This window comes from Pungitius pungitius, chromosome 8 (assembly GCF_949316345.1).
Source record: "Pungitius pungitius chromosome 8, fPunPun2.1, whole genome shotgun sequence".
Taxonomy (NCBI): domain Eukaryota; kingdom Metazoa; phylum Chordata; class Actinopteri; order Perciformes; family Gasterosteidae; genus Pungitius; species Pungitius pungitius.
The window spans coordinates 14,041,760-14,068,352 of NC_084907.1; the positions used below are offsets into that span (position 1 = coordinate 14,041,760).

General features: G+C 42.0%; 2 protein-coding genes across 2 annotated transcripts in view; both read left to right on the forward strand.

Moving 5' to 3' along the window:
- Window positions 1-20,157, forward strand: part of LOC119229944 (guanine nucleotide-binding protein G(i) subunit alpha-2-like) — a 43,816-nt gene extending 23,659 nt beyond the window's left edge. The window contains exons 2-9 of the mRNA XM_037490822.2: window positions 4,578-4,620; window positions 10,905-11,046; window positions 13,011-13,171; window positions 15,100-15,228; window positions 16,617-16,746; window positions 16,929-17,082; window positions 17,565-17,777; window positions 17,884-20,157. Of these exons, the coding sequence (XP_037346719.1) occupies window positions 4,578-4,620; window positions 10,905-11,046; window positions 13,011-13,171; window positions 15,100-15,228; window positions 16,617-16,746; window positions 16,929-17,082; window positions 17,565-17,755 (950 nt within the window). The 3' untranslated portion in view covers window positions 17,756-17,777; window positions 17,884-20,157. The remainder of the gene's footprint in view (window positions 1-4,577; window positions 4,621-10,904; window positions 11,047-13,010; window positions 13,172-15,099; window positions 15,229-16,616; window positions 16,747-16,928; window positions 17,083-17,564; window positions 17,778-17,883) is intronic.
- A 2,158-nt stretch (window positions 20,158-22,315) lies between these two features.
- On the forward strand, window positions 22,316-24,933 carry LOC119194197 (PAK4-inhibitor inka1-like). Its single transcript, XM_037448358.2, has 3 exons — window positions 22,316-22,467; window positions 22,550-22,575; window positions 23,883-24,933. The coding sequence occupies exons 2-3, from the start codon at window positions 22,561-22,563 to the stop codon at window positions 24,822-24,824; spliced, it is 957 nt and encodes a 318-aa protein (XP_037304255.1). The 5' UTR covers window positions 22,316-22,467; window positions 22,550-22,560; the 3' UTR covers window positions 24,825-24,933.
- Window positions 24,934-26,593: the final 1,660 nt, after the last annotated feature.

The window sequence follows — 26,593 nt, forward strand, 5'->3', positions numbered from 1 at the left end:
TTTCCTTTATTTATTTAGCTTCTCATCTTGGCATTAACACCAGCTGCCTCATCACTATCCCCCCCCCCCCCCCCCCCTGGTATGAAAAGCCTTGTATAACAATGAAACTAGCTTTGCTCACACTGCCACCACAGAGTGCCAAGAAAGCAGGAAAAATCACATTAAAATGTGCTAAAGAGCAGACAATCTCAGTTTATCCAAGCGCATATTGATTTGAAACCCTCCTGTTATCCAGTGTCTGCCTCTAATGTCTTCAGTTGAGCTTAAAGGCGAGTGCAGATTTGAAATTTATGTGTCAGCCCTTCGTCAAGGGTTCAGGTATTGATTTATTCAAGAGATCTGCTCTGCAGTGAGCACAGGAAGAACCACAGGGACATTCCATCATAGATTTTGTGGAAAGATGAGTCTGACTAAAGACAATATCTTTGTTCTGCCACTTACCAATGTTATATTCAACTTTCTCTTTTTCTGTTTATTATCTTACCTTTTCTACATTTTTCTCAATTTTTGGCTCAAAACAAATGGAGACCAGAATTAAGGCCGTCAGTAAAGCTGAAAGCATGAATCAAAGTGGACTTTTTTGAACATAGGAGGAGCAGCCTTAAACAATGCAAACACGTGTGATTTTTGACTATGCTAAATGGATTTCATTAGGTTGACCTCTTACTGAGCACTTACTGCCAAAATCAAAAGGCTAAATGACAAAAATACCAAAATACCTTGGAATGAGGCTTTAAAGCTGTTGTTGTATTTTCTAAAGCTGCAAGGAAAATCCAGCGTTACTTAACAACGCTTTAGCCACAACCCTTTGTTGCTATTTGCCTGAAAGCGATTCACAGTTGAACATACAGTATGCTCCTCTCGTCTGCAGTGTGATGTTACTCCCCTCCAGCCTTTTCTCTCACTAGCCGCCATGAAACCGTTGGCTGTGGCCGGTTGGGGGCAGTTTTCATGCTCACTGATAGGAGGCGGAGCTATGTGAGTAACTAGTGTGAGCCACCGCACTGATTTGAGTCGTCCAGGCCTCAACATCAACAGCGGGCCTGTTCTCAGCGAGCAGGGGGATCACACTGCTTCCTCTATGTGCCGCTCCCGATCCCGCCAGGATGCTTCACACACTTGCATTTATCAACACAGAGCAACACACCACAGGAGCTCGACGTTTTGAATCCGTTGGCATTTTAAGCGCGGCTAGGCTGTTGCCGCACAACGCTCACGCGACACACAGGCATTGCTGGAGGACAAGGAACTACGTCGATCATTTCAAGCTGTTGTCCCTCAGTCCAGACACAAAACAGGGGGAAGCACAATTAACTCTGTCCTTCTTTTGTCTCTGAACATGTCAGTTCCATCATAATTCACCAAATTCCTTATTTGGATCTAGGTCTCGCATTTACATGTAAAAATGATCAATCTGAAATTGATGGACCTTTTTTTTCTCTTTCCCCCTAATCTCTATAGAGAGAATCTGCATTCACATCTGTAGGCAATGAGACAAGGATTTGCCATCAGAGGTGTTTTGGTGTCCTTTTGTAGCTTAGCGTCAGAACCACCGGTTTGCTGTTGGGAGCAGGTAGACCCCCCCCCCCCCCCCCTGTTATAATGATGCACAAGGCTCTCTTTACTCTGTGGTGCTAAAATGTTTCTGTTTGCATGTGCAGATGTGATGTGTGTAGGGAATGCGTCCATTAAGGACCTGCCTCTCACCTGCCTCCCCTCTGACCGGATGGTTTCGCTGTTAATGACACCTCCAAGTGTATTCGTGGATCAAGCTGTGTCCTGCCGCAGCTGGGCCCCTTTAATCCTGAACCGGGCTCCCCTGGTGCCCCGTCTCCCTGTTGGATCTGCTTGTCTGCCAGTCATAGAAACCCATTTGTAATCAGGCAATTTCCTGCTGGGCGATTTATGAGTTTGCCGCCGCTTTCGCCTGGTAATGCATATTGTCTTACGAATACTCCCTTCTTTCCCAACACACAACGGGAAATGATGCGTAACAAGCATTTTTTTCCATTTTCATAATCTTTGGTATTTATTAGGAAGTTAAAGGATTGTGATACATGTATACTGACTGGCCTCATTTAATTGAAATTGGGGACTGAACTGGTGCTCTATTTTCCCCCTTTGCCAGTTTTTCTCGGCTCTTTTTCTACCACAAAGACAGCCACAATTGGTGTACGTGCTGCCCAGTTGCTAAGCAGTGAGCTTTATTTATTTTCCTATTTCCTTTACTTCATCCCCTGCTCTGCACAAACAGTCAGATTCCTCTGTCTCTTGGAAAGGAATTAATGGGTTTTTCATTTCATATTTATGTCTGATGAATTTAAATATAGAAGGGATAGGTTTGTACGGGGTTTTTTTTGTGCTGATAAAAACGAAGCAAAAGCAAAGTGTGCCATTTGTTTAGTTATACTCTGGTCCCGTGTGAGACCCGATAATGACTACGGCCTACTCAGACACAGAGGACCCGGTCGGAGGTTAAAGCCCTGCTTGTTCACCGCTAAGTCATACAATTTCTTCCAAACAATCTTTGGAACCTACTATTATGAATAGAGGATGTGAAAACGATGCGTGTGTGTGTGCACGTGTGTGTCTGTTCATTCAGCTGCAGCTCTGAGCTTCCCCTCTCCAAAGGGAGCTGTGGTGATCATGCAACATTAGCTGCAGATCGGGCAAAGTGTGTTGTGCAATAGCGACAGGATCAGTGGTGTGAGTCCAACTGTCATCAGGTTCTGATTTCCCAACCCCCGCTTCTACCGACAGAACCACCCACAGCGCTCTGCAGGCTTATTGGGCCAATCGGGAGAGGTTTGCACACGTATCACATCAGTGACAGCATCCTTGTGACTTCTCAGCAGTCTCAGCTATCCCACTCAACGTGTGTGTTTCATCCAGTTAAAGAATGGATAGCAGAAAAGAAGTGTGTGCGCCCTTAAAGAATTCTGCAAACTGTCTTAGTAAATAATAAGGATAACAGCAATGCAGTGTTTATATTTTTGGGAGCTTGCCTAAAAGCTCAACTCAATACTCAAATCAATTGTTTCTTCAGTTAGATTAAAGTTACCCTCACGTGTGATGAGGCACGGACCCTATTTTAAAGTTCTTATATTTGAACTTTAGACATAATCCACATGCAAAGGCTGGAAGGTTTACCAGTCAACCACAACGTTAAGTGTGGTTGTTTGATACAATAAAGAGCGCTGGTACATATTTGTTAACCAAAGTAACAGTGGCACCAAGGTATGTGTCAAACTTCCCCACTCATCTCTTAACTGTTAGACTGGACAAACTCCAAAGTGCATGTTTACTGTGTGTGTGTGTGTGTGTGTGTGTGTGTGTGTGTGTGTGTGAGAGAGAGAAATGCTTGCCAGCTTAGCCCTGCACTGTCAGTAATGAAATCACAGGTCTAGAAAGTATATTGAGGCAGAGTTTGGTTCCAGTCTCTCATATCTGCTGCCGTAACACAGTGTTTACACTTCTATTTTATCAGGGGATTTTTGCGCAGGCAGTTCTGCCCCGACACGTGTGCGGATATGTGTCCGTGCGTGGCGCTCGTAGTGGACAGACTACTAGGGCCCCCCGCCCCTCCTAAAGTTGTAAACCTGGGGGAAAACACTAACAGTTTCACGGATTTAGTGAGTGGAGTTTTTAAAGACCACTGTTTTTATCGCCTTTGGGCTTGAAACCAATATTATGGTTTCAGCCAGCTTAAATCCTACACAAGCTTATGAGAGCGGGAGGAAGAGGCCGTCGTTACCCTCGCTTCTCCTTCTGCTCCACATCGCCCACAGGCTCTACAGCAGATGGACACTGGGATTTGCACAGACAGTTTGGACTTCAGAACCATGAGGTGGATGTCAAATGGGGAAAATCACATTGGGTCTGTAGCTGAATGCTCACACCCTTTTGGGTTTTGTAGCATTTTTGGCCACATTTGGTCAACCTTAATACGCAGCAAAGTATGTGATGACAAGCCCCTCAGACGGTCTTTATTTTAAGCCGAACCACACGTTCTGCTCTCTGAGCCAGCCTGAACTCATACTCCACGAAGGAGTAGGGGCTGACAGCTGTCTACGGTAACTATCTTTGCCCGTTCCTACCCAGAGGCCTTGGTGTGCATGTGCATGCTGCGTAGTAGTGTATTTTGAGGGTCATCCCAGAAAGACCCTGGGCAAGTACAAATGGAGAGTGCACAGACGTGTGTGTGTGTGTGTTAGAGTCCTTGTGGCAGATGCGCTCTCTCTGGCCTCAGGCTCTTAGAAAAAGCATAGCTGGGGATAAGAAAAGCTCTGTGTCCTCTCAGATGCTTCCATCAAAAATGTTAATAAAAATAGAGTACCGTAATAACACGAAGGGAATATGACGGTGGGGCGGTTTGTGTTCCTTTTGAGGTTGAGAGAGCTTGGTATTGATTTCAGACAGGTAGAATGACGGAGCTGTAAGTGCAGTAAGAGAAAGCAGGGCGAGCTGAAGGCGAGACAAGGGTCCAGATGTGAGACGGCCTCGCTGGCTGCCTGTTTACATTTCTCGGCCAAAGGGAGTGTATTTTTAACAGTTGCCTGTTTTTGTTCTCCTTCCAGGTGCTGGAGAGTCGGGAAAGAGCACCATTGTGAAGCAGATGAAGTGAGTGACTTCTCATTGTTTGGTTTTTCTTCCCATCATATCTGACTAATAATAATTAATGATGGTTTATCAGTACAATTAAATCTATTTAGTATAATTACATACCAATGGTTTTTCATCACTTCATTATCAGCATGAAGAATTATAGCAGCATGGACTATGAATAGTAGTAGAGACTGAACACATAATCTAAAGTCTATACGTGAGAGGGTTCTGATGTCAGTTGGATCAGCCAGAAGCTGTAAAACTGCTCACTTTGCACATTTCAACTATTAAAGATGCTACTAATTGGATTAGCCAACTCATGAATATTTCTTATTTAAATTCAAGTATAGCAGTTACCAAATGGCATCTTCTAGAGTAGGTTAAGCAAGCGCAAGCAAGCAATGTCCTCCTCTGCACTCAAGTTGATATTGTATACATGATGTCCCCGTCTGATAAACAAAATGTTTAAGGTAGTGGATATGAGTAATGAATGAGTTTGGCCCAGTTAGCTTGGCCCTGTTCGGCTCAGAGCCCAGGCTTGAAATAGGCCTTTAACAGGCATGATTACCTTAATTATGGAGGAAAGAAGCAGCTGTTAAGTGATTGACCAAATCGATAGAGTTCAGTCACTGGGCAGAGTACAGATGCCTTCTTACATGTTTACTGTGCTCTATTGTCCTAAATGTGGGGCACAATAGATACCGCGGGTCAACTTGTTACATTTTGGGCACCAGCCTATTCAGTCCTGTATGAGCAAGTATGCAGTTCAGAAAAATCCAGACAAAGAAAGCCCACCATTGTTACTGCGCTGATCTGATGAGGCTTTGGTAAGCGTTTGCAGGCCGGGTAACATTGGTCCGGTTGTACAAAGATGAGTTTCACTGCATCTACATCAACTTCTCCTTCACATTGGTGAATTATGGTTTGATTTATTTTACATTTATCATGTTGAGCAGAAATAGTATTGCAGAAATAGTAATACAAGTACACAACAAGTGACGGTTTCAAAAAGCAGCGAGGGATCGCACGATTCTTGCTTCCAACTGTAAGGATTCTCAATTGATCTTTTTAACCTTCCTCTGGTGTTCGGGTCGGCACCGACCCGTTTCCAAGTTTTAAATGCATTAAAAAACACGTAAATTAGTTTATTGCGTCAAGGCTTTTTGACTTTGTCAAGAACCTCTATATCAACAAAATAAAACAAAAAAAAATTTTTTCACTAAATTATAAAATGCTCTGGTTGAAATTATGACCTTTGTGTTGTTCGGGTCGGTTTCGACCCAGTTATAAAAGTCAGATTATAAAGCAATAATTAGAACCAAAACTTAAATCATAAGTGAACTGTCAGCCAAAACACTGACAGACAGCTCCTCTCCCAATCATGTGAGCTTTAGGGGATGCTCATTTTGCCTTGTTTTCCAGTATTCCTGCACGAAAACAAAACAAACAAAGACGGGCATGTCCAGACATGTTACATCAATTCCACTCATTTGAGTGGTCATTTGACTTGCAGAGTACACATCTCCAATTTGCAGCATGCAAAAATGAGAAGAGGACTTACAGTGACCCAAGTTCTGGATAGCCTTTTTGGTGAAAATGAGGGAGAGGACACAGAGCAGCATAGCGATACGGATGAGCAGGTTTCTGAGGAGGAAGACAATGTGGAGTATCATCCAGAAGACACAGACACATCTGATGAGTCTGATGAGGAGGTCACCGGTGGTGAAGCTGCTCCTGCTGAAAGATTCAAGTCCAAAAATGGTAAGATCTTTTGGAGCTCAGTACCTCATGATGAACATGGCAGGGCAGCTGCTGCAAATGTCATCAAAATGACCCCTGGAATCACAAGGTTTGCTGTGACAAGAGTCAGTGACATCAAGACATGTTTTGAGCTATTTATGCCATTGTCACTAAAAAGAGTCATCATTGCTATGACAAACCTGGAAGGAAAAAAAGTCCAGGGCGACATGTGGAAAGACATTGATGAGGAATACCTGGATGCCTATATTGGTGTTCTTCTTCTTGCTGGAGTGTACAGATCCTGCAATGAGGCCACTGATAGTCTTTGGGACGCATCGACAGGCAGAAATATTTTCCGCGCAACAATGTCACTTCAGACCTTTCGCATGATAGCAAGAGTCCTCAGATTTGACAACAGAGATACCAGAGCAAGATCTGACAAGCTTGCCCCCATCAGGGATGTCTGGGAGAGATGGACGCAGCTCCTTCCACTGATGTTCAACCCAGGGGCAGAGGTGACAGTGGATGAACGTCTTGTCCCTTTCCGAGGAAAATGCCCCTTCCGGCAATACATACCCAGTAAGCCAGGGAAGTACGGCATAAAAATCTGGGCAGCCTGCGATGCAAAAACCAGCTATGCCTGGAATCTACAGATTTACACAGGCAAAGCTGCGAGTGGCATCCCCGAGAAGAACCAAGGAAAACGTGTGGTCCTCGATATGACTGCTGGACTGAAGGGTCACAATATCACTTGTGACAATTTTTTTACCAGCTATGACCTTGGACAAGAACTTCTCAGGAGGAAACTTACCATGGTGGGCACAGTGAAGAAAAATAAACCTGAGCTACCTGCTGAAATCTTGCAGGTGAAGGACAGGGCTCCACTTTCCTCAAAGTTTGCTTTTACAGACACCACCACTGTTGTCTCATATTGTCCAAAAAGAAAACGGAATGTGATACTTAAGTCGACTCTTCACAAAGATGCAGCTGTGTCATCAGGAAGTGACAAAAAGCCCACAATCATCCTCGACTATAACAAAAACAAAGGAGGAGTGGACAACCTGGACAAGCTGACTGCCACCTACACTTGCCAGCGAATGACCAGGAGATGGCCAATGGTTGTGTTTTACAACATCCTTGATGTGTCTGCATGTAACGCATTTGTGTTGTGGACCCACATCCACCAAGGGTGGAACTCAACCAAAAAAACCAAGCGGAGAATGTTTCTTGAGGAGCTGGGAAATTCACTTGTCAAGCCACACATTGAGCGAAGGGAACAGTTGCCCAGAGACCCAGACGCTGCCGCCTTGGTCAGACAGCTGCAGAGCTCACCTTGCACTCCGTCCACGCCCTCAGCAACACAAAAAGCATCCACAACAGCTTCCTCCTCAGTCAGCCCTGCCTCAACACCAAACAGAACAGCCACAGCCACAACCCCACTCAGGCCACCTGATTCTAAAAGAAAGAGGTGTCAAGTCTGCCCAAGCAGTAAGGACAGAAAGACAAACGTATTGTGCTTCAAGTGCAAGAAATATCTCTGCAAAGAACACACTAAAAGTGTCACTTTTTGCCACACATGCATCTAAACACACACACATACACATGCATGTTCTTGCACACAGAGACTTTTACTCTGATTTGGTATTTTGGTTTGATTTGCTGGATTGGTTGTTGTTTGTTTGACCTTGCAAATCTATATTTTGTGTTATGACCTGTTCTGCTTTTCATTGTGTTTATATTAAAATTCTATTGCTGAAAACTTTTTTGCCTTTTTCTTGAAGTAAATATATATGGGTCGAAACTGACCCGTAACACCATAGATGTTACTATAGTTAATAATATTAAAATTGAAAAATAAATAAAACAAATTTATTTAAGAGATGTGTTCTAATAGTGCTTAGTAATAGTCAGGTAACACAACAACCTTTGATTTATTTATATGATTCTGTTGAGGTTCATTTTACCATTTTTTTTAATTGAAATCGACGGGTATACTGACAAAAAAAGGCCCAGAGGCCCACACCAAAAATATTAAAACCAATATTTTCATGGATATGGAAGCCTATCAAGGTAACCAAGAGATGAGAAACAAATTGGATGATAGCTAATTGTTTTTAGTGTATTTTACAGCTGATTTAAGACACGGGTCAAAACCGACCCGTTAACATAAGGGATGGTAACAGAAAGCGAACACAAGAGGAGGGTTAAAGCAAAAGCATGCAAGGAATACCATAAAACATGCTCCATGAAGATAAAGAGCTGCCTAACTTAATACGGAAGAATGTTTGAAAATACATATTATTCTAAAGGTTTTTAGTTTGGTAATCAAATAAAAGGCTTAGTATATTCAAGCTAACATGACCAGCGACAAATGGCAGGGTGATAATTCTATTCTAGTACAAAGATTAGTACTTTGTTGCCTAATCTCCCATTGCTGCGTAGTGAAGCAGAAATGCAACGGCTGCCTTTCTGATCGCGCTCACTTGTCGCTCTCTCTGAAACACTCCCTGCTTGTCCACAACACCAGGGTTGAGAAGATGGTGCTAAATGTGTGTTTCCACAGTGGATGACTCGACGTTGGTCTCCCTGTTTAGTGTTGCTACGCTGACTGAAGCACTTGAATGAATATCTTGCAGAAATCCTCTCAAATGGACATATCGGTGAACAGACTACGCTTGATGCTATTTCTTTTGATACATCCTTAACAAAAGCGCACATCCACACAAACTAAAACCAAATGTTTAAAAATGGCCATTATATTTAGAGCACAACCCCACCGTCATCCCTTTGTTCTTTGAGGAGAACCGGTGAATTCTTCTGGCTACCTGAAAATGGAACGAACAGTTCCACGTGAGGCCCAGATTTGTGCAAGGATATTTTTTTTGTAAAGTGGAAAAATAATAGATGTCAGAGATACTTTGAGGGCAACTTTTCTATTCGTAATTCTGACTAAGGATCCATTATTCATGTGTTTAGTCACAGGAATCTAATAATTATAGGCTGTCTTTTAATCTGGTTTTGAAGCTCTTATTAAGAATCAAGAAAAACCCTCTCGGTTGACAAAAGGATAATTCTGCATAGAAAAATATGAGCGTCACAGGATATGACGGTATTAATAATGGAATACATTAATACAATCCATTTGTTTTCTACTGAAAATGTACCCATTGTCGACACTATACCTACAAGGTATTTTTAACTCTGCATCAATTAATATTCAAATAAGGAAGAAGCAGCTTGCAACGTCCTTACAGCGCAATCACAATTAGGTTGTTAGATTCAGTGCAAAGATGATATTAAATGTATTTAACATGTCTGATCTGAACTCAGAGTGGCAACATATTTTCTTTGGTCAGGTGTGTCAAAATGTACTTCAGAACTGGCCCACTAGATTACTTTTCAAAGTACAAAAACTGTATAAAAGTCATCCATTTAATTTGTAAAATACAAAATAACTTGTCCTGTCCAATTGAGATCAATATGTGACCGATGAAGAGTTTAACACTCCTAGTCCAGACCCCAGCGTGTCCCGTATGTAGCCACAGCCATGTCCATCAACACAAAGCTTTGCTTTTACATCTACATTTGTCTAATCTCGGGTTACATAAAATATCGGGTTGTAAGATAAGATAAAATAAGATATTCCTCTAGTAGTCCCACAATGGGGAAATTCAGTTTTCGGACAGCCATTATTTATGTATTGGTTAAATATCGACATGATTTGTAAAACGATGCAGTCATACGCTACAGAACTGACTTCAGATGCAGATTAAAACATTCAATCGTTATACAGTTAAATATGTCTACATTTACGGTGTTCAGATTTATACGGCACATCTTTAATCCTTCTCCAAATGTGCCAACCTAACATGTCTGCAATAGAATTGTTTTTTAAATCAAATATATAGTTTGTGACGCACTTTACACACAAATCAGTCAAATTATTGTGTCCCATATTATCGGAGGTGTTGTTTGGGTGTGGGGAAAACACTGTGGGCTTTCATTCTTCTTGGCTGTCTCTCAGTGTTGCACCGCGGGCTCCTTTGCATTTTAACGAGGTCCCATTCAGCTCATCACACAGCCGACCAGCATGCTGGCTGTGCGCCGGGGGGGCTGCAGGCCGCGTCGGACCGACCAAGACGCTTCTGTGTGTTTCTCTGCACGTCAGCCCCAAACTCTTTTATCCAAATCTTTCTCTACATCTCTTTTCACAGCTCCAAGAGCGAGTCAATATTTGTCCTTTTAGCTGAGGAATACAAAAACCTCGTAATGTTCTCTTTACCCCATCTAGTGGTATCGTGCTTTGAGATCTCACACTTAAAGGACTATTATCATTATCAATTAAATAGACACTTTTTATTAGGTTTATTGCAACATAACAAAATGTTTTACAACATCTCCTTCAAAAGCTGGGGGGAAAAAGCAATAATATTTTACATCATTGTATGTCTTCTATTGCAAGTATTTTATTTTTTTGCGTTTCATTATGACATTGTGATTTCACAAATCAAATGACACACTAATCATTTCTTTTGCTTTCCTCTGGGCTCTGTTTTCAGGATTATCCACGAGGATGGATACTCAGAAGAGGAGTGCAAGCAGTACAGAGCCGTTGTCTACAGCAACACGATCCAGTCCATCATGGCCATCATCAAAGCCATGGGCAACCTGAAGATTGACTATGAAGAAGCCACTCGTGCGGTAGGTGTTTGCCTCTAAATTTGACACTGAAACTTTTTACATATTTAATGTCTCAATCTTCCACAGCAGAAAGGTGGAAGTTTAATTAAATTTGAAATGCTGCAAGATGGCGAGTGTAATTGTATGTACGTATATTACCAAAAAGTATATTCCCGTAATGAAAAAATACTACAGATACACTTAAAAATAGCCATACGGCAGCTTTAAGTGCCATATTGTTCCCCCTGTTAGAGGAGAGGTCAAAACCTAGTGGCAACCTGATTAATTATAGTGTAATATAGCGGCACGCGACTCAGTGATAGCATCTACACTAATTTCCACCAAAGCCTGCTCTGCTCTAGCATTGACAATTTGAGGCAGCTCAAGAATTTCTACCGAGTCCAATGTGACGGTCTGGAAATCAGCAGGACCATGCATTTTATGTCCTTGCATGTATGTGCGCGAGACATTAAAGGAAAAAAAATACATGGTTTGCACACTGGAAGATAAGATTCATGCATTAGAAAATCACTTTATAAATACAGACATTTTATCTCACAAATGTCATGTATTTGATTACAGATCATTCTAATCTAATGCTAACGGTCTGTCGATGTACACCTTTGATACCTTTGTTTTCTCCAAATCTTCATCCCCCTGTTGACTTTCATTCCACAAGAGTTGGATAAGTATGTTTTTTTATGTTATTTGAGTAACACCTTACCCAAAAGTTATTTGAGTGTCCTGGAACATTTCACAGATTTCAATTGAAAAGACAATATTTTTTTTCTCACAGCCAGTCGGCTTTCAGCAATATGTTGAAATGTGAGTGGGGGACTGAACTAGTTCGTCGGATCTTTTTTTATATTTCTTTTTAATACAAGCTGCTTTTATTGTTTGCCTAACAGATCGCTTGCTACACACTATCGTTAACCAAATAGTGGTTGCTCCAGTGCATACGGCATGTTCCTATCCAGATATGACGCGTGTGTATCAATTCTTCCATGAACCGCTGTCCACTGTTTTCACATCAGTGTTTGCTGATGTTGTCATAACTGTATCATAAGAATAATCAGGTTAACTAAAGGCTTTTTGATAAGGTCAATGAGAATGTATGATTATATGTTGGATTGAATATACACTTCATGTCCCCCTGGGAAAGAAATCATTGACAGGAGGGAAAAAGGCAATGAAGAGAAAAATTGCAAAGCCACGGTGTTCTGCGTTCTGGTCTCCTAACGTCCACTTAGGGCTGCTTGTGTTTGTCACAGGATTTTGATTACTTCCACGTGAAACACGGTAAAGGGCCGCTTACTTACTCTGACCTACAGCTGGGGTAGAGTGGAGGGTCAGACAATGGTTAACTAATACTTGGAAGTCTGCTCTCTTGCCCTTGTCCAGTGTCAAAAAAAAAGGGTGGGAGTGGTGACAAGGATTCCCATCTTCTCCTCACAGAGTAAAAACTAAGTCGGGCAAGTAAATGCTATTGATGTAAACATTATTGGGCTTAATTCCATTTTTTAATGCCCTTGTGCCTTGATAGATGGATTCATTTCAATGCCCAGTTTGAGTCCCAGTGCCAGTGAAGGATGATCACTTTCTGGTCATAATATTCCTCACTCTTAGGTTTACTTTATTTAGTTATTCATGATTTATATGGAGTGCATAACGCTGCAGGAACTTCAAATTACCCAACGCACAAAAGAGTGGTGCGGTCTTTCTTTCTACCCACAAATGTTTTCCGTTGGTAGTAGCTCTTTGCTACAATTCCTAAGGAAAGCGGAGAGGTGTTTTGGACTAGTTACAAACAACACAATCAGGTTACAGCTATATACTAGTTTTGTTTTCCTTGTTAATGCTGATTACTTTTCAAATACCCAATATTTACTCATGACGCTCGGAAATTGAGAAATAGGCTATATACATGGCATGTATTAAACGTTCATTTTAATGGAGGTCTGTTGTTTTTTGTCTATTCTTGTCAGGACGATGCCCGCCAGCTGTTTGCCCTGTCAGCAGCAGCAGAAGAGCAGGGCATGCTGCCAGAAGATCTGTCCAACGTCATCCAACGACTGTGGGCTGACGGCGGCGTCCAGAGCTGCTTCACACGGGCCAGAGAGTACCAGCTCAATGACTCTGCAGCTTAGTGAGTGCATTCAACACAAATGACACAGGAGCCGATAGATCAAGTGTAATCCAAATAAACCCTTGGACACGGGTCCATAGGTTAAAATTGAAGAATAACCACACAAAGGTACCAGAAGCCACAGAATGTTTGACTTGATTAATTAAATATTTTAAATTGACAACATTGAGTTGACTCTTATCAACATATTACTGAACATTTCACTTTAAATTTGAAGTGTTTCTTCAGTTTGTTCCGTTTCCTGCCTTGTTTCCTTTTGCATTCAGTCAGTATCAGTTCTGAGGTCAAAAGAATAAATCAAGAAGATGTATTGCACTCTTATTCCTACCACAGTGGTGCATTTATTTGTATGTTTAAATCATAAATACAAATATTAAGAACTCAATCTTGTCCAAAAAGTTACACTAGCATTCAAGATAAAATATGAATTATTGTACACTAAAAACCTTGGTGACCAGATATATTACTACCAGCACTACTAGTCATGCTTGCTTTAGTAGTTTAAAAGTCTATTTAAACATTTCTCATCTTTTTAAAAATACATTTCTCAGCATCGTTGCAGTTTGTGGAGACGAGTAGAGAGCAGCTTATTAATGGTGAAGCCATTTCTTTTTGCCTCAACCTGCAACAACGAAGGAACCTAAATAGAAAGATCCTTTCTGAGCACTACGGGCGACTTGTTATGATGCACTTTGCAGCCTCGGCTTCATTCAACTTAGATGGGGAGGAATATTGTTCTATGTTTGTGTTAGCCACTGTGATCTGGACTCCATCTCTGCATCAGCACTCTGGTTAAAGCTGAAGGGACCTGGAAGCATACCGCTGACAGGCTGGGAGAGTGGACTGTATCCGGTGGTTCATCGTGACATTTGGAGCGCTGTTGCTGAAGGGGAGGTAGTAATAGAGTCTGGTACTAGACCATAATCCATGTCAAGAGCACCTGCTGAGAGCCGGAGAAAGGAAGCGGAGGTTACAGAACGGGAGAGATTGCAAAGTTCACGTTGACAGAGAAACCCTCTCTTCTCCCTCACTGGTTTGATGGAAAGGGACGTGTAATGTGCCTCTGAAACTAACGAATTAATCAGCCATTTTTCACACGCCTGGATGTGTAAAAATGAAATGGTCTCTTCTTACACTCAGTAAGTCAGCGACGTCTCCATGTCAGGTCTCTACAAGGTTTTCTCTCTGTGACCAAAATAAACATTCAGTGGATAAGTGGTTTAAAAATCTTACAAAACCGCCATCATTGTCCCACTGTACCTCTTTTTAATTAGAGTGTAAGCAGACCAAATCCAATTAATCTTCCAGGCCTATAAACCCTGGGCCAAATCAAGCAGTGCTACAATATCTGATGTGTGGACTACAAAACGCAGCCCAAACCTCTCTCTCCGTAGGGAGCCGGGTAATGATTCAACTGTCAGACACGCGGCGAGGAGTCGTGTTGCGGAGGCTCTTATATCTACACCAGCTTGCAGAGGATTACATCCAGCAACATTCTCTCTTTGTGCAGTTGAATATTGTGCTGAAAGAATTACTTAGAATACATTTGGGTTATTGTGTCTCTCTTTCTCTTATGTATATGTAAAGGTTGATTGTGTGTCTTGTATTTAGTAATTTTATCAGGAAATCTGAAAATATTGTCAAACAACACATTACATTGAAGGCCAGGAGTTTGGCAGTGAATCGCCTGCTTTTCCCTGACTGCCGTAGTTCATCAGGCGACTTAAACAAATGTCACTGAGCATATGAAAAGACATCGCTGTCCCTCGGGCAGAGTGCTTCTTACCGTGCACAACTTGCAGCATACGTTTTCCTATATCACCAACCGAAACAACCCCGACGCTTTGAGCTCTCTTTCTAGCTGTGAGAGGATTGTGATTTATTTATATGTATTTATTTATTGATGTTTTTGTCCGTGTTTCCATCAGCTACCTAAATGACATGGAGAGGATAGGCAAGCCGGATTACATCCCCACACAGCAGGACGTGCTGCGGACCCGAGTGAAGACCACTGGCATCGTGGAAACGCATTTCACCTTCAAGGACCTGCACTTCAAGTAAGACCCCCACCCTTTAAAGTTTTTTTTTTTTTTTTTACTCGGCAAAGGTTATATCCCACTAATTTACTGAACTGCTTCTGCTTATATTTCCATGAAATAAAAAGGTATTTCACAAAGCAAGGACATACATTTAATTCCGCTCCTTTTGTAGATCATCATCACAGATTAGAGGGATGCCTCCAGTGTTCATGTGTAAATTAGGCCCAAACTCACCACCTGAAGTTTGCCAACATTTCGTATTTTTTTGCTGGATGAAATATTTTGTCATTACGAAGGCAGGGAAACTGTTTTTGAACTCCAACACGTCCTCAATGCATTACTCTTTTAACTGAAGATATTAACTCAAAACGTTATCAGAAAGCTATCAAATCTTGTGAAAATCTGAGCTGCTGCTGCTAATGATCAATTTTGTAATCTTAAGACCGATTGATTTATGGTCGCACTCGGTGTGTTCTTTGTGTTTGCCATGCACAATGTTTTTTTCTTTTTTCTTTTTTGAAATTCAATAAGTCCCCAAAGGAAAAGGATTAAGATCTTAAACCCAACTTGTCCCACTTAATGCTGGTTTATTTGAGACTGCACACATAGAAGAAGAAACGTTTATTAAGTGCTTATCGCAGCACTATGACTCGTATCAATATTTGTGTCTGGATTTATCGTATTTCTCTTCGGAAGACAGTTTCACCAAACCCAACTAGCACATGTTTACCTCAAGCCGCTCTTTAGTGCTGAGCTGCCGTGATATATTATCCTACGTAAGCATTGGTGAAGATGAAAGCACTGTTGAGGCGAATGGTCTTCACTGTGTCACCGTGTCACCGTTTTAACGAGCTCTGCTTACTCATCTTAAAGCTGGCCGTCTGTAGGAGTCAAAGTTCTGCTTTTATGAGCGCTATTCTGCAAAGTGAAGACTGCTTAGCCGGAAGAATACATGTCTCTCTCTGCGATGGCCCAAATGATAAAACCTTGCTGAAAAGCTTTCTCTTAATGTGAGATGGAGAAAATCTTCAGCGTGGCAGCGCCCAGATGAGCATCCTCCCTCGTCCATCGAGCTGCCCTCCATCTTCATGAATAAGGCATGTAGCAGCTTAGTGAAAAACCTGCCGCTGCCGGGCCTCAACCTGCCTTGAGGCCGCCTGTTACCACAGCAACTGCACTGAACCAAAATGCCAACCAATGGCAGGAAAAATGAGGAGCAGAACAGCCTGGCCTTAGGAGACGAGGACAGAGGCGTGTATTCTCCATGTGGACAGGGAGAGGGCACAACTCATTTCCGAGGGAGATGTCGGCATGGAAAAGTGTCGATTCTCCTGTCCCATCCGCCCTCCTATTGAAACGGGATCTTTATACTGTGTGTGTGTGTGTGTGTGTTTGTGTGTGTGCAGGATGTTTGATGTTGGAGGCCAGCGGTCAGAAAGGAAGAAGTGGATCCACTGCTTCGAGGGAGTCACAGCCATCATCTTCTGTGTAGCCATGAGCGCTTACGACCTTGTCCTGGCTGAGGATGAAGAGATGGTGAGTTAAGCTTAGAAAAAAAAAAGAAAAAAAACATTTTACAAGTTATGTTTTGCAGTAGAGCCCATTGGCATGATGTGACCAAATGAGGAGGGGAGGAGAGGTTGGATTTCAGTGAACTAATTTCCTCCTTGTGCTCTTTAATAATCTTTTTACTCCACATTTGCGCCCGTACCACCCAGAACCGGATGCACGAGAGCATGAAGCTCTTTGACTCCATCTGCAACAACAAGTGGTTCACAGAGACGTCCATCATCCTGTTCCTCAACAAGAAGGACCTGTTCGAGGAGAAGATCGCCCAGAGCCCTCTGACCATCTGCTTCCCTGAGTACTCCGGTACAGTCGGACAGCGCGTCGACCACAGCACACGACCAACTGATTGAGCAAACCTTCTGTGTTTCAGTTATTTAAAACAAGTAAAACATTGGAGAAATGGGGTGTGAAACTTCCACATTCTTCACTTCTTTTTTTGTTGTGACGGCAAAGTCGCTATATTCAATCCAAAGACGCAATCACCCGTTATCCTGAAAAAACTACTGTCCACCAATCTTTAAAAACCTCTAAGGTTGTTCATTAGTGCTGTATTTCCAAAATCATTGAAGTATTTCATCAAGGTTTTTGGCATTTGGAAGGCTCTTTAAAAGTTTTAAAATATTTTCAGAGCTTCGGCGAGTCTTGTTTGACCGGGTTCTCAAACTCAAAACTACGTAGTGTGTGTGTGTGTGTGTGAGATTTTCTGATGATACAAGAGAGGCTTATGAAAGTGTGACAGCCAAACTGCTTGATGCAGAGCTCTCGTAACACTCTCTCCCTCTCAGGCCCTAACAAGTACGAGGAGGCCCAGGCTTACATCCAGACCAAATTCGAGGACCTGAACAAGAAGAAGGACACCAAGGAAATCTACACCCACTTCACCTGTGCCACCGACACCAAAAACGTGCAGTTTGTGTTCGATGCCGTCACTGACGTCATCATCAAGAACAACCTGAAGGACTGTGGCCTCTTCTAAGGACGTGTGTGAGAGAGTCTAGGTGAGTTCAGAATGACAATCGGACGCGAGTGATTCAGCTCTCGCAGGCCTCAAAGTGAAGCGTTTTTGAAATGACTAATTCTGTGTTTTTTTGTGCTTTTTTTTAGATTACTTGAAGAGTTGTGATGACCATAAAGATAGGGGGAATAGACACACATCATGAATGACTGCATTGGCCAACCACGATTTCTGCTACTATCTGCTTTTTATAAAGACACCTAATAGACTGAAAACCCGACGAGCCTCGCAGAAATTCAGTAAATGCTGATCCAGTTGATCTTATCGTTAACTCTTTGGGTTATTACCACAAAAATCAACATTTATTATTGTTTTTTTCCCGTCTTTTTTGTCTTTATTTTCAATTACTAGAGGAAGCAAAGGAAAAGTTTTTATATAAATGCATTCATTTTACTTTTAGAAATTCTGATGTGCAAATTATTCAACTTTTAATCACATGAAGCTTATTTTTTAAGATATTAGACACCGACATGGTCATAAAATAGGATTGATAAAGGATTGTGCTTTTCTTTTCTTTTTTTAAGATAATGTTTACTTAAGTTCGTCATTCATAGCCAAACTGTGTATTGTTCTGCATGACTCAACATGTCAAATATTAGCTCTGTAATCTGCACAAATGATCTAACATTCCTATAAAATGCTAAAAAAAAAATCTTAAAACATTGAGAAAAAAAAAAAAAAAGCGCTTCACTTGCAGGGGGAAAATTATGGTAAAAACCTAACTGATATTTAAAGTATGTGTGTACCTAACATTCTGTCACTTTTTATAGTACCATTTCCATGTCTGTTGCAGTATGTTTGTGCCTTGACTTCTGTTTACAACCGATTCCTAGATATGCTTTCAGTATGTTTGACCTGCTGTGCGCCTATATTTTTCTTGCTTTTTCTGCCTAGCACCTATGGATATACAGTGATTATTAATGAGAGACGAAAATCTAATTCAGAAATTTTTTAGTGTTTTTGGTAAATATTCAAATGCTTTAAAAAGTCTTTTATGATTTAATTTAAATAAAAGTAGAGATCACCTGACTCGTGCACATTATTTTTCCTATCTAAATTGTGACTTTTCGTATTATTGGATTAGATTTTACACACGTTTAGTTTGATTGCATAATCATACCTTTTAACACAGTGACATAATGAGATTGTGGTAAATTATGAAATATAGTGGAATATTAACACGATACCTTAAGCTTCTGGACATATAAGGCAAAAGCAAAAAGTGTGAGGGTAGACATTGATCCCAGATGTTATTTCTTCTATCAAAAGTTAGATCATCTTGCTTTTAAAACACTATATTTTTTTACATATTTGTTATGAGGATTCAGTTGTATGCAGACAACACAAGTCACTAAGAGACACTTGTTTAAACAGGCTGACGGCCCCACCCAGTGGTCTGGTTAAGTACTCCATGCACTAAGACCAAGACCCATTCAGTCTCATTCAGCTCAGTTTTTCCTTCTGGAATGCTTTTCTTTTTTCTTTAACAAGTGGAGCCTTTTAAATATGTCCTAATTAGAACTGTGCCCACCACTCTATTGAGTTAGGATATCTAGTCACCACCTGGTTGTCCAGATGGACAGCTGTACTTTACTCCCTTTACCTGCAGTAGTCTAATTCTGAGTTTGTTGAAAACATTATTGTTGTCAGCGAGTGTGAGAGACACATGGCTGTTAGACGCGTCCTCATCCACTTTGGGGCTGGGACATAAAGACCCTCTCAGTAGGATGGTCAATAGGGTTGAAATGTAATTTTATTCTCATTTCAATATAATTTTATAGTGTTAACAAACCCTTGGTGAGACGCATTTACAAAATGTTAGAGGGCTAATCAACGATGCTCATATTAAAAATAAAAATAAAACTATCACTGGATCTAGGAGCTTTTCTTGTGCATGGACTGACTTCTCCAAGCAAAACAAATAAATCCTCATTTCTTAAAGATGGAAATAAGTGTGGACCTTTCAGTGTTCTGCTGGGGGAAATGCTTTGACTCAGAAGAGCCTTGGAGAAATGTTGGCACATGGTGTTAAACACTACTGCATGCATATAGGTGAGGTTTTCTATAAGGATGCTCAGTTACTCTGCACATTTTTTCATTGACAGTGTTTCTTCAGTCACTGAACAGTGGTACTGTTAGGCTCATATCACTGAGATTTCATTCTGCAACAATACATTGTATGAGAATTGTGGTGTAAACGGTGTATTTGTGCGAAATAACCAATAAAAAAAATAAATGTACCTGCTATATGTGGAACAACTATCATCTCGTAGAAAAAAAAACTGAGGGTCACTTCAGAGAATTGAATCAACCTTGACTGAATCAGCTCTTTAACAGAGAACAAATAAAGCCTGTTTAACTCATTTTGTGTTTTTTTGTGCTTTATCAGATTACATAGAGTTCTGCTCACCTTAAAGAGAGGGTGAATACACACACTGTGAATCGCTGCACAGCCAACCAATAGTTCTACTTTATCAAGGCAGGCACAGAAAAAGAGTTGAGGAACAAAACCTCACTTGATTTAAATGAATTGTCTCTTAAACTCCTCAGCAGTGCTTTCTCTAGAGGGCACTGCAGATCCTCCATCAGTCCAACTCTGTCAATCGGCCTCAGAGGCACAAAACATTTTAGTGTATACACACCAGCAGGAATGGAAATGATTCTGTTGTGTTCAGTTAGATACATATTTCAAAGTAAGATTGTTTGACTTGTTTAAGCAATCTCTGACACAGACGTTGAACTATTGATGCATTCAAACTGTGAGATATGTGGGGGAAAATGAGTATTTTTAAGCCAGAAATGAAAAACTAAGTGAAAGAAAAATCAAATGCTATAAAACCTCATCCTGATGAATTTTAGTCAAATACGGATAGCTGTAGGGCTGAACACTATAGAGAGGAAAATACTGTTTGTCTGAGGGCTCAGCACTATTCAACTGTACCACTGACATACTTACAACTGCAATGTCAACAGAAAACATCAGGTATTACATTGATAAGTAATGGATTGTGTTCAAGTACCAACTCATTAAATAGTTATGTTCATTAGGGACATAATTATATATTGGGGAGTCGAAGCAGCACAATTCTCAAGATAAAGTAGGACTTGAATACAAATCTTTATTTTTCAGTTCCATAAACGGCCTGTTTAATGACTAAATACATGATGTAGTATATGTTCTGGTATAATTGTCTGTATGTGACATAATATCAATATAAGTGAAGCTCAGAGTTCTCAGGAACCTTTACCATTTCAAATGGCTCATTTCAAACTCCAACATCAGTGTGTGCAGTGCATTTTGAAGCTGTAGGTAAACATATGTATCAGGATTATACAGTAATAAAATAGGAAAATGACTTAAAGCCTACCTGTAAAAGTCAAATGAGAACACAATGCCTGTGTTGGGTCCAGGTGGTCCCGCAGGTTTGGGCATGCCGTAAGTACCAGTATGTTAATGTTGGACTTACTGTGGAGACAAATCTGCACGTGAACAGTGGAGCATCAGCTCTGGATTGACCCCCCCAAATCTGCACGTGAACAGTGGAGCATCGGCTCTGGATTGACCCCCAATAGGAATGAACAGATGCATTCCTGCCAGCCCATCAGATATGCATTGGCAGCCAACAGGTCATTTGAATATTGTGAAAGCAAAGGTTGAGTGCCGAACGACTGTCAGGGTTACACCTCAATGCCCAATTACTGGGCAGATGATCCCATTTACACATAAGTATTTTACTTTGGTTAATTCAATGACTAGCAATGAGCCCCCAGTGGGGGAGGCTATCCACTAGAATTATAAGGAGCCAAAGACGTAGTGCAATGGTTTGGATATTTTTTTAATGTGACTTTAAAAGAACCCTGCAAAAAAAATACTTAAAGAAAATGTCTTGCCTGCATTTACACAAGTTTTGACTCCCCACTCAAAACCAAAATACTTAAACTGAAACTATTAATTGATGGTAACGTTCACAAAAGTGGGGCAATTGATGAAGAAGATATAGCCCACATCCACTGGTACAAGCATTTTGGGCATGCTTTTATTGTTGATTATTAATCTGGTAAATCCAATGTATTTAGATTGTTGGGAAGATGTGCTTTCGTCAGCAAGTTGTCTTTAATATTTTCTGTAAATTTTATAGAGCAAATCAATAATACATTGAGTAATTGGAACTTCAACAATAAATATACATCATTGTGCAATAAATAAAATAATGGACAGATTCAAACATTTCAGTTTCAAGACACAACGGATCAAAAGGGCCACCAGAGGCATTCTCTATGACTGTGAAAAGACGCTTTGAAGCAGATTGGAAGTCAAAGATCGTCTAATCATCCAAATGCGAGTGTATCAAGAATTGGGCGAGAAGGGGAAAAGAAGACACTTTGTCCACCCAACTGGTGCCTTAATGAAGAAGCGTTGGCTTTTCTTTGCACCTCTTGCAGTTGTGTAGGTCCGCGAGCAGAGGTGGGCTTGTAAATGCCTCGCGGTAGATTCCTGCGTTTTGATTGGCTCATTCGGACGCGAGAGGCTGCGACCAGCTGTAAAAAAGGGAGAGGCGCGGACGGACGTTTCTCTCAGCGCACATCTGCCTCCCGCTGACGGAGCAGCCCTCGGTGTCCTCACAACGATCCCGGGACACTTCCCCCCGTGGACGGAACCCGCCACATTAGACGTGAGTGCGTGAGTTTGTTTTGTCTGCGCTTTTCTCATTTGTTTTCTGGTTTTAAAACGGGGTTTTACTGTTTTTCTTGCAGGAGTTTTTCAGATGAGAGAAGAGATGGTGAGTAGTTTCCTCTCGATAATCTTTTTCTTGCTCATATTTCCGACAGCGGACACAAACATGTGCTTACATCGATTCAAAAATGATAAATAAATAAATAAATAAATAACCAGTTTAGAGTCCGTGATCCGTGGTCAGTGATGCTCCTCAGTGTGAGTTTGTGGCTACTCAACAGCGTTATTGGTTGATTCTGCAACATGTGGAGGCATCTAACGCACATTCACTGCTTGTCGTGAGCAGTTCACTTTCTTTCAATTAAAGACTGTATAATAGCGTAAGTTACCTTTTGGTACTTTCTCAAGTTCTTGCAACATCTCACAGAGTTATGATGCAGAGCCGATGGGGGCAGAAGGTCTTGCAGCAGGGTCAAATACGACTAGTTGTGTAGACTCAGAGCAGAGAGGTCATTTGTTATGTTGGCTTGTGTTGAATGTGACCTCTTTTTATGAACTTGTATCCTGTGGTCCCATCTCTGCTTTGTAACATTTTCTTTAGTATGGCTAATATATCTATATATATATAAACTTAAATCCATGCAGTATTGAGAGATCCAAATGGGCTAGACTGTCTTTACACAGAACGCGGGACCTCATCTTTCTTCTTTTGCTTCACGTCTACCCTTCATCTCTCACTGTCACATGATCCCTTATGCCCCGTTTGAGTTTGAGAGTGAGCCACTGCTGCTCACTGGCTGATTCCGACCAATCAGTACAGTGAGTCGGAGAGGAAACAGCAGTATTATATTCCTCACTGTTTCACTGGTGAATTTCAAAGGCAAACCCCACTGCAGCCTTAAAGAGGCAGGACCCCTGTACCTGAATCTAGATCCATAAGTCCCCAGCTACCGCTCGAGATACTACAGATGTTTTTACTTTGCTGCTGCAGTTGTATGGATGTAGATAAATAGTTGGACATTAATACAGCTCTTCCTGTAATAATATCTGTCTGGGTTTTCAACTGAATCACGCCCGAGTCAATGAAAACAGGGCGTTCACTAATGTTCCTGGTGTGGGCGAGTGAATTAACTGACATCTATTTGCTTTGTGTTGAAATCAGTCCATAGTTGACGTGTTTTCAGCAAGTCGCCGGGCCTTTGACGTTCAAAACAGTCTTTCATGGGTTGAAACTGACAAGCCTGAGCGTGCCCACGAGCTCTGCATTTATTCGACTCTTATTATTAGCTGCGTTCTGCAGCAATCCACCAAAAAAAAAAGCTCAGAAATGGTTCGTCCTCTACCCCACTGATGTGCCGCAGCGTGCGATATATCGACAACTTGTGTCTGACTCTCTGTCTCTTTTATCCTCAGCTCTGCGACTGCTTGCGGGAGCAGATGCAGTACATGATGAGGTCACTGCAAGACCTGAAACATCTACGTAAAGCCTGCCCCGCTGCCCGACGCCCCCTCAGCACCCAACTCCCAGCTTTAGTGCACCGCGCTGCTTTGGCACGTGCCTGTCAGCAGCGAGCACTGCAGCGGGAGCATCGCGCACGCCTGCGGACGTCCGACGCCAGCACGGCCAGCACGTACGACTCGGCGTGCTGCCTGGCGAGTCACCTGGAGGAGGACGAGGACAACTCCAGCTGCCGGCTGGAGTCCCCCAGCAGTCAGAAAAGTTTAGAGTTTGATTCGGGTTACTCTGAGGCGTCGTGGCAGGATGAAGGGGTGGTTCTCAGGAGGACCCGCAATGTGCGGGTGTCATCTTCGGCCTGCCTGCGCACAAACAGAGCACCGAGCGGGCGCATCCGACCCAAATCCACGTCCGACGCTTGCCTGGAGAGGTGGACGTCGTTTGAGGTCAGCGACCCGGAGGACTGGACCAACTCTTTGTTGACCAGAGGACGCAACCGCCAGCCTCTGGTGCTGGGTGACAACAGCTTTGCAGACCTCATACAGAACTGGATGGACTTGCCAGATTGTCCCGAGCCCACCGAGGTGAAACAAAGTTCAAGAAGTAGACAGGGAGGGGGTTTCTTTGTCAACGTCAGAAGGAAACTGGCTGGGTTTTCCAAGAGCGTGGAGGACAGGGTGAAGATGAGATCTACAGACCCGGATCACATTAGCAGAACTGCAAATGCCCCAAAACGTCTGTCCTGTCCAGTTGTGGCATCCACGCCCAAAGTCCCCTTTTTCCACCAGTCTTACTCTGGCATCAATGAGATCGACACAGATCTTTACCACTTTGCTGCTCTCCTGAAGTCACGCAGCCGACAGCCCATAATCTACAAAGACATCGTCGGCCAAGTGTGACAAAAAGCCACGTAGAGACCGGACAATCCTCAGAGTCACTTTAATTTTTATGACTGTTTTTTCACCTATTTTATGCTGTGACCAATAAAGATGTTTCTCATAACTTAAACTCAACCTTTTTTCTAAATGTATGTCTTGCATGAGGAAAACTGTTTTTTTAAATGTATTTAAACCTCCGCCATAGTGCGTGTTTCAGTAGAGCCCATTACAGTCGGACACTGACTCCGGATGGCCGGATTAAAGCAGGCTTTTACTTGCGGTAAAGCGATGGAATGTAGCTTAATATCTTCACGAGAACACTCTAGGGAGGCATGGTGGAGTTTGCAAATGTTAATGGTTGACTGGTTTCAAATTAAAAAGACAAATTTACAAACGTGACTCACAGTACTTCCAGGACTAATAAGGGCAGTCAAGTTTTTAAAATCCATTTTAGATCATATTTTGGAGCGCCCTCGTTGGATCCAAGGGGACTCAATGCTCGCCAAAAAAAGCTTCTCTTGTTACTCAACAAAAAGTTGAATCCTTTGGGGAGGCGATAAACGGGGCAACGCAGCTATTTACAGAGACTGTATCAACACAGAGCGCCGTATTCCTGCTGAGGTAATGCCCCATGTGACCTCGCTGAGAGAGGTGAAGCAGCTGTTTGCAGATGGAGCAGAGGTTTACTTTTTCTTTTGCTTTATGAAGCGCGACGTTTTCACTGACGGACCCTTGCTTCATTTAACTTGGCCCCTGCTGTTATTTTGGTCTATCCACCAAGGTGGTGCCACCACACACATTGGTTAATGGTGCCATCGGTTCAAGGCCCACTGACAAGGCTAAAAAAACACACCAATGCAAAGAGTGACACACACGCCAAGATAAGCTAATGATCACTTCACTTTTGGCTTCACGTTGCCCATCAATTCAGAGGAGAAATAGCCCAATGCAGGACAAAGATTAAGAATTTGACCAAAAAAGGATTTGTTGATTCCCATGCTCCATTGCAGCCAACCTCACCAATCAAGTGTGATAGTGAGGGCATGGGAAGTTATAGAAGGGAGATGGTTCTTAATGGGTGCTGCTACCTTTAGTCTTATTACTTAGGTCTTCTGGTAACTCTAACATTTGCACTGCAGTGGAAGTTTGTAAAATTGTGAGCCAACCCACAATAAAAACAGTGAATATTCTCGCAAGGAGACCTTGGAACAAACAGTCTGAGTTCACTTTTTCCAGATGTATTTTCTGGCTCTACTGCTTTTTTAGGACACGTTTGTTCCAAGTAGTCTGCAGCTGTTTAAGTGCATCAATACATCACCTTCCCCCAGCTGACTGGAAATCTACCCACATATATGTGTATGTGCCATTATTGAGTCTAGAATTTATTCTTAGCGTAGCAACATGCAAATATAAGGTTGGCTGTGAGCCCGTGGCTGAATCTCATGTGTACGTTGAGGGTATGAGAGAGTTGGAAGCTAATAAGCAAGCATGCTCATGACAGATTAGTTCAACATGTGTACGTACATAGAATACAGATTCTCTCTCCACAACCTTGAAAACGAGTTATTGTGGAAAAGTTCAAGTGAACGTGTTCCACCTCATTACCTCATATTTAATTGAGGCGTATGTGTGATGGCATAGCTGGGGGGCACCTAAATGCTTTATGTCCCAAATGCAAAACTTTCTGTTATAAGCCAATATATTGTTTTAATAGGCACTTGGTCAGCACTATCCTGGGATCCCGCTGCCACTCTGTACTACTCATTCCAACCACCTTCAGAGGGACACTA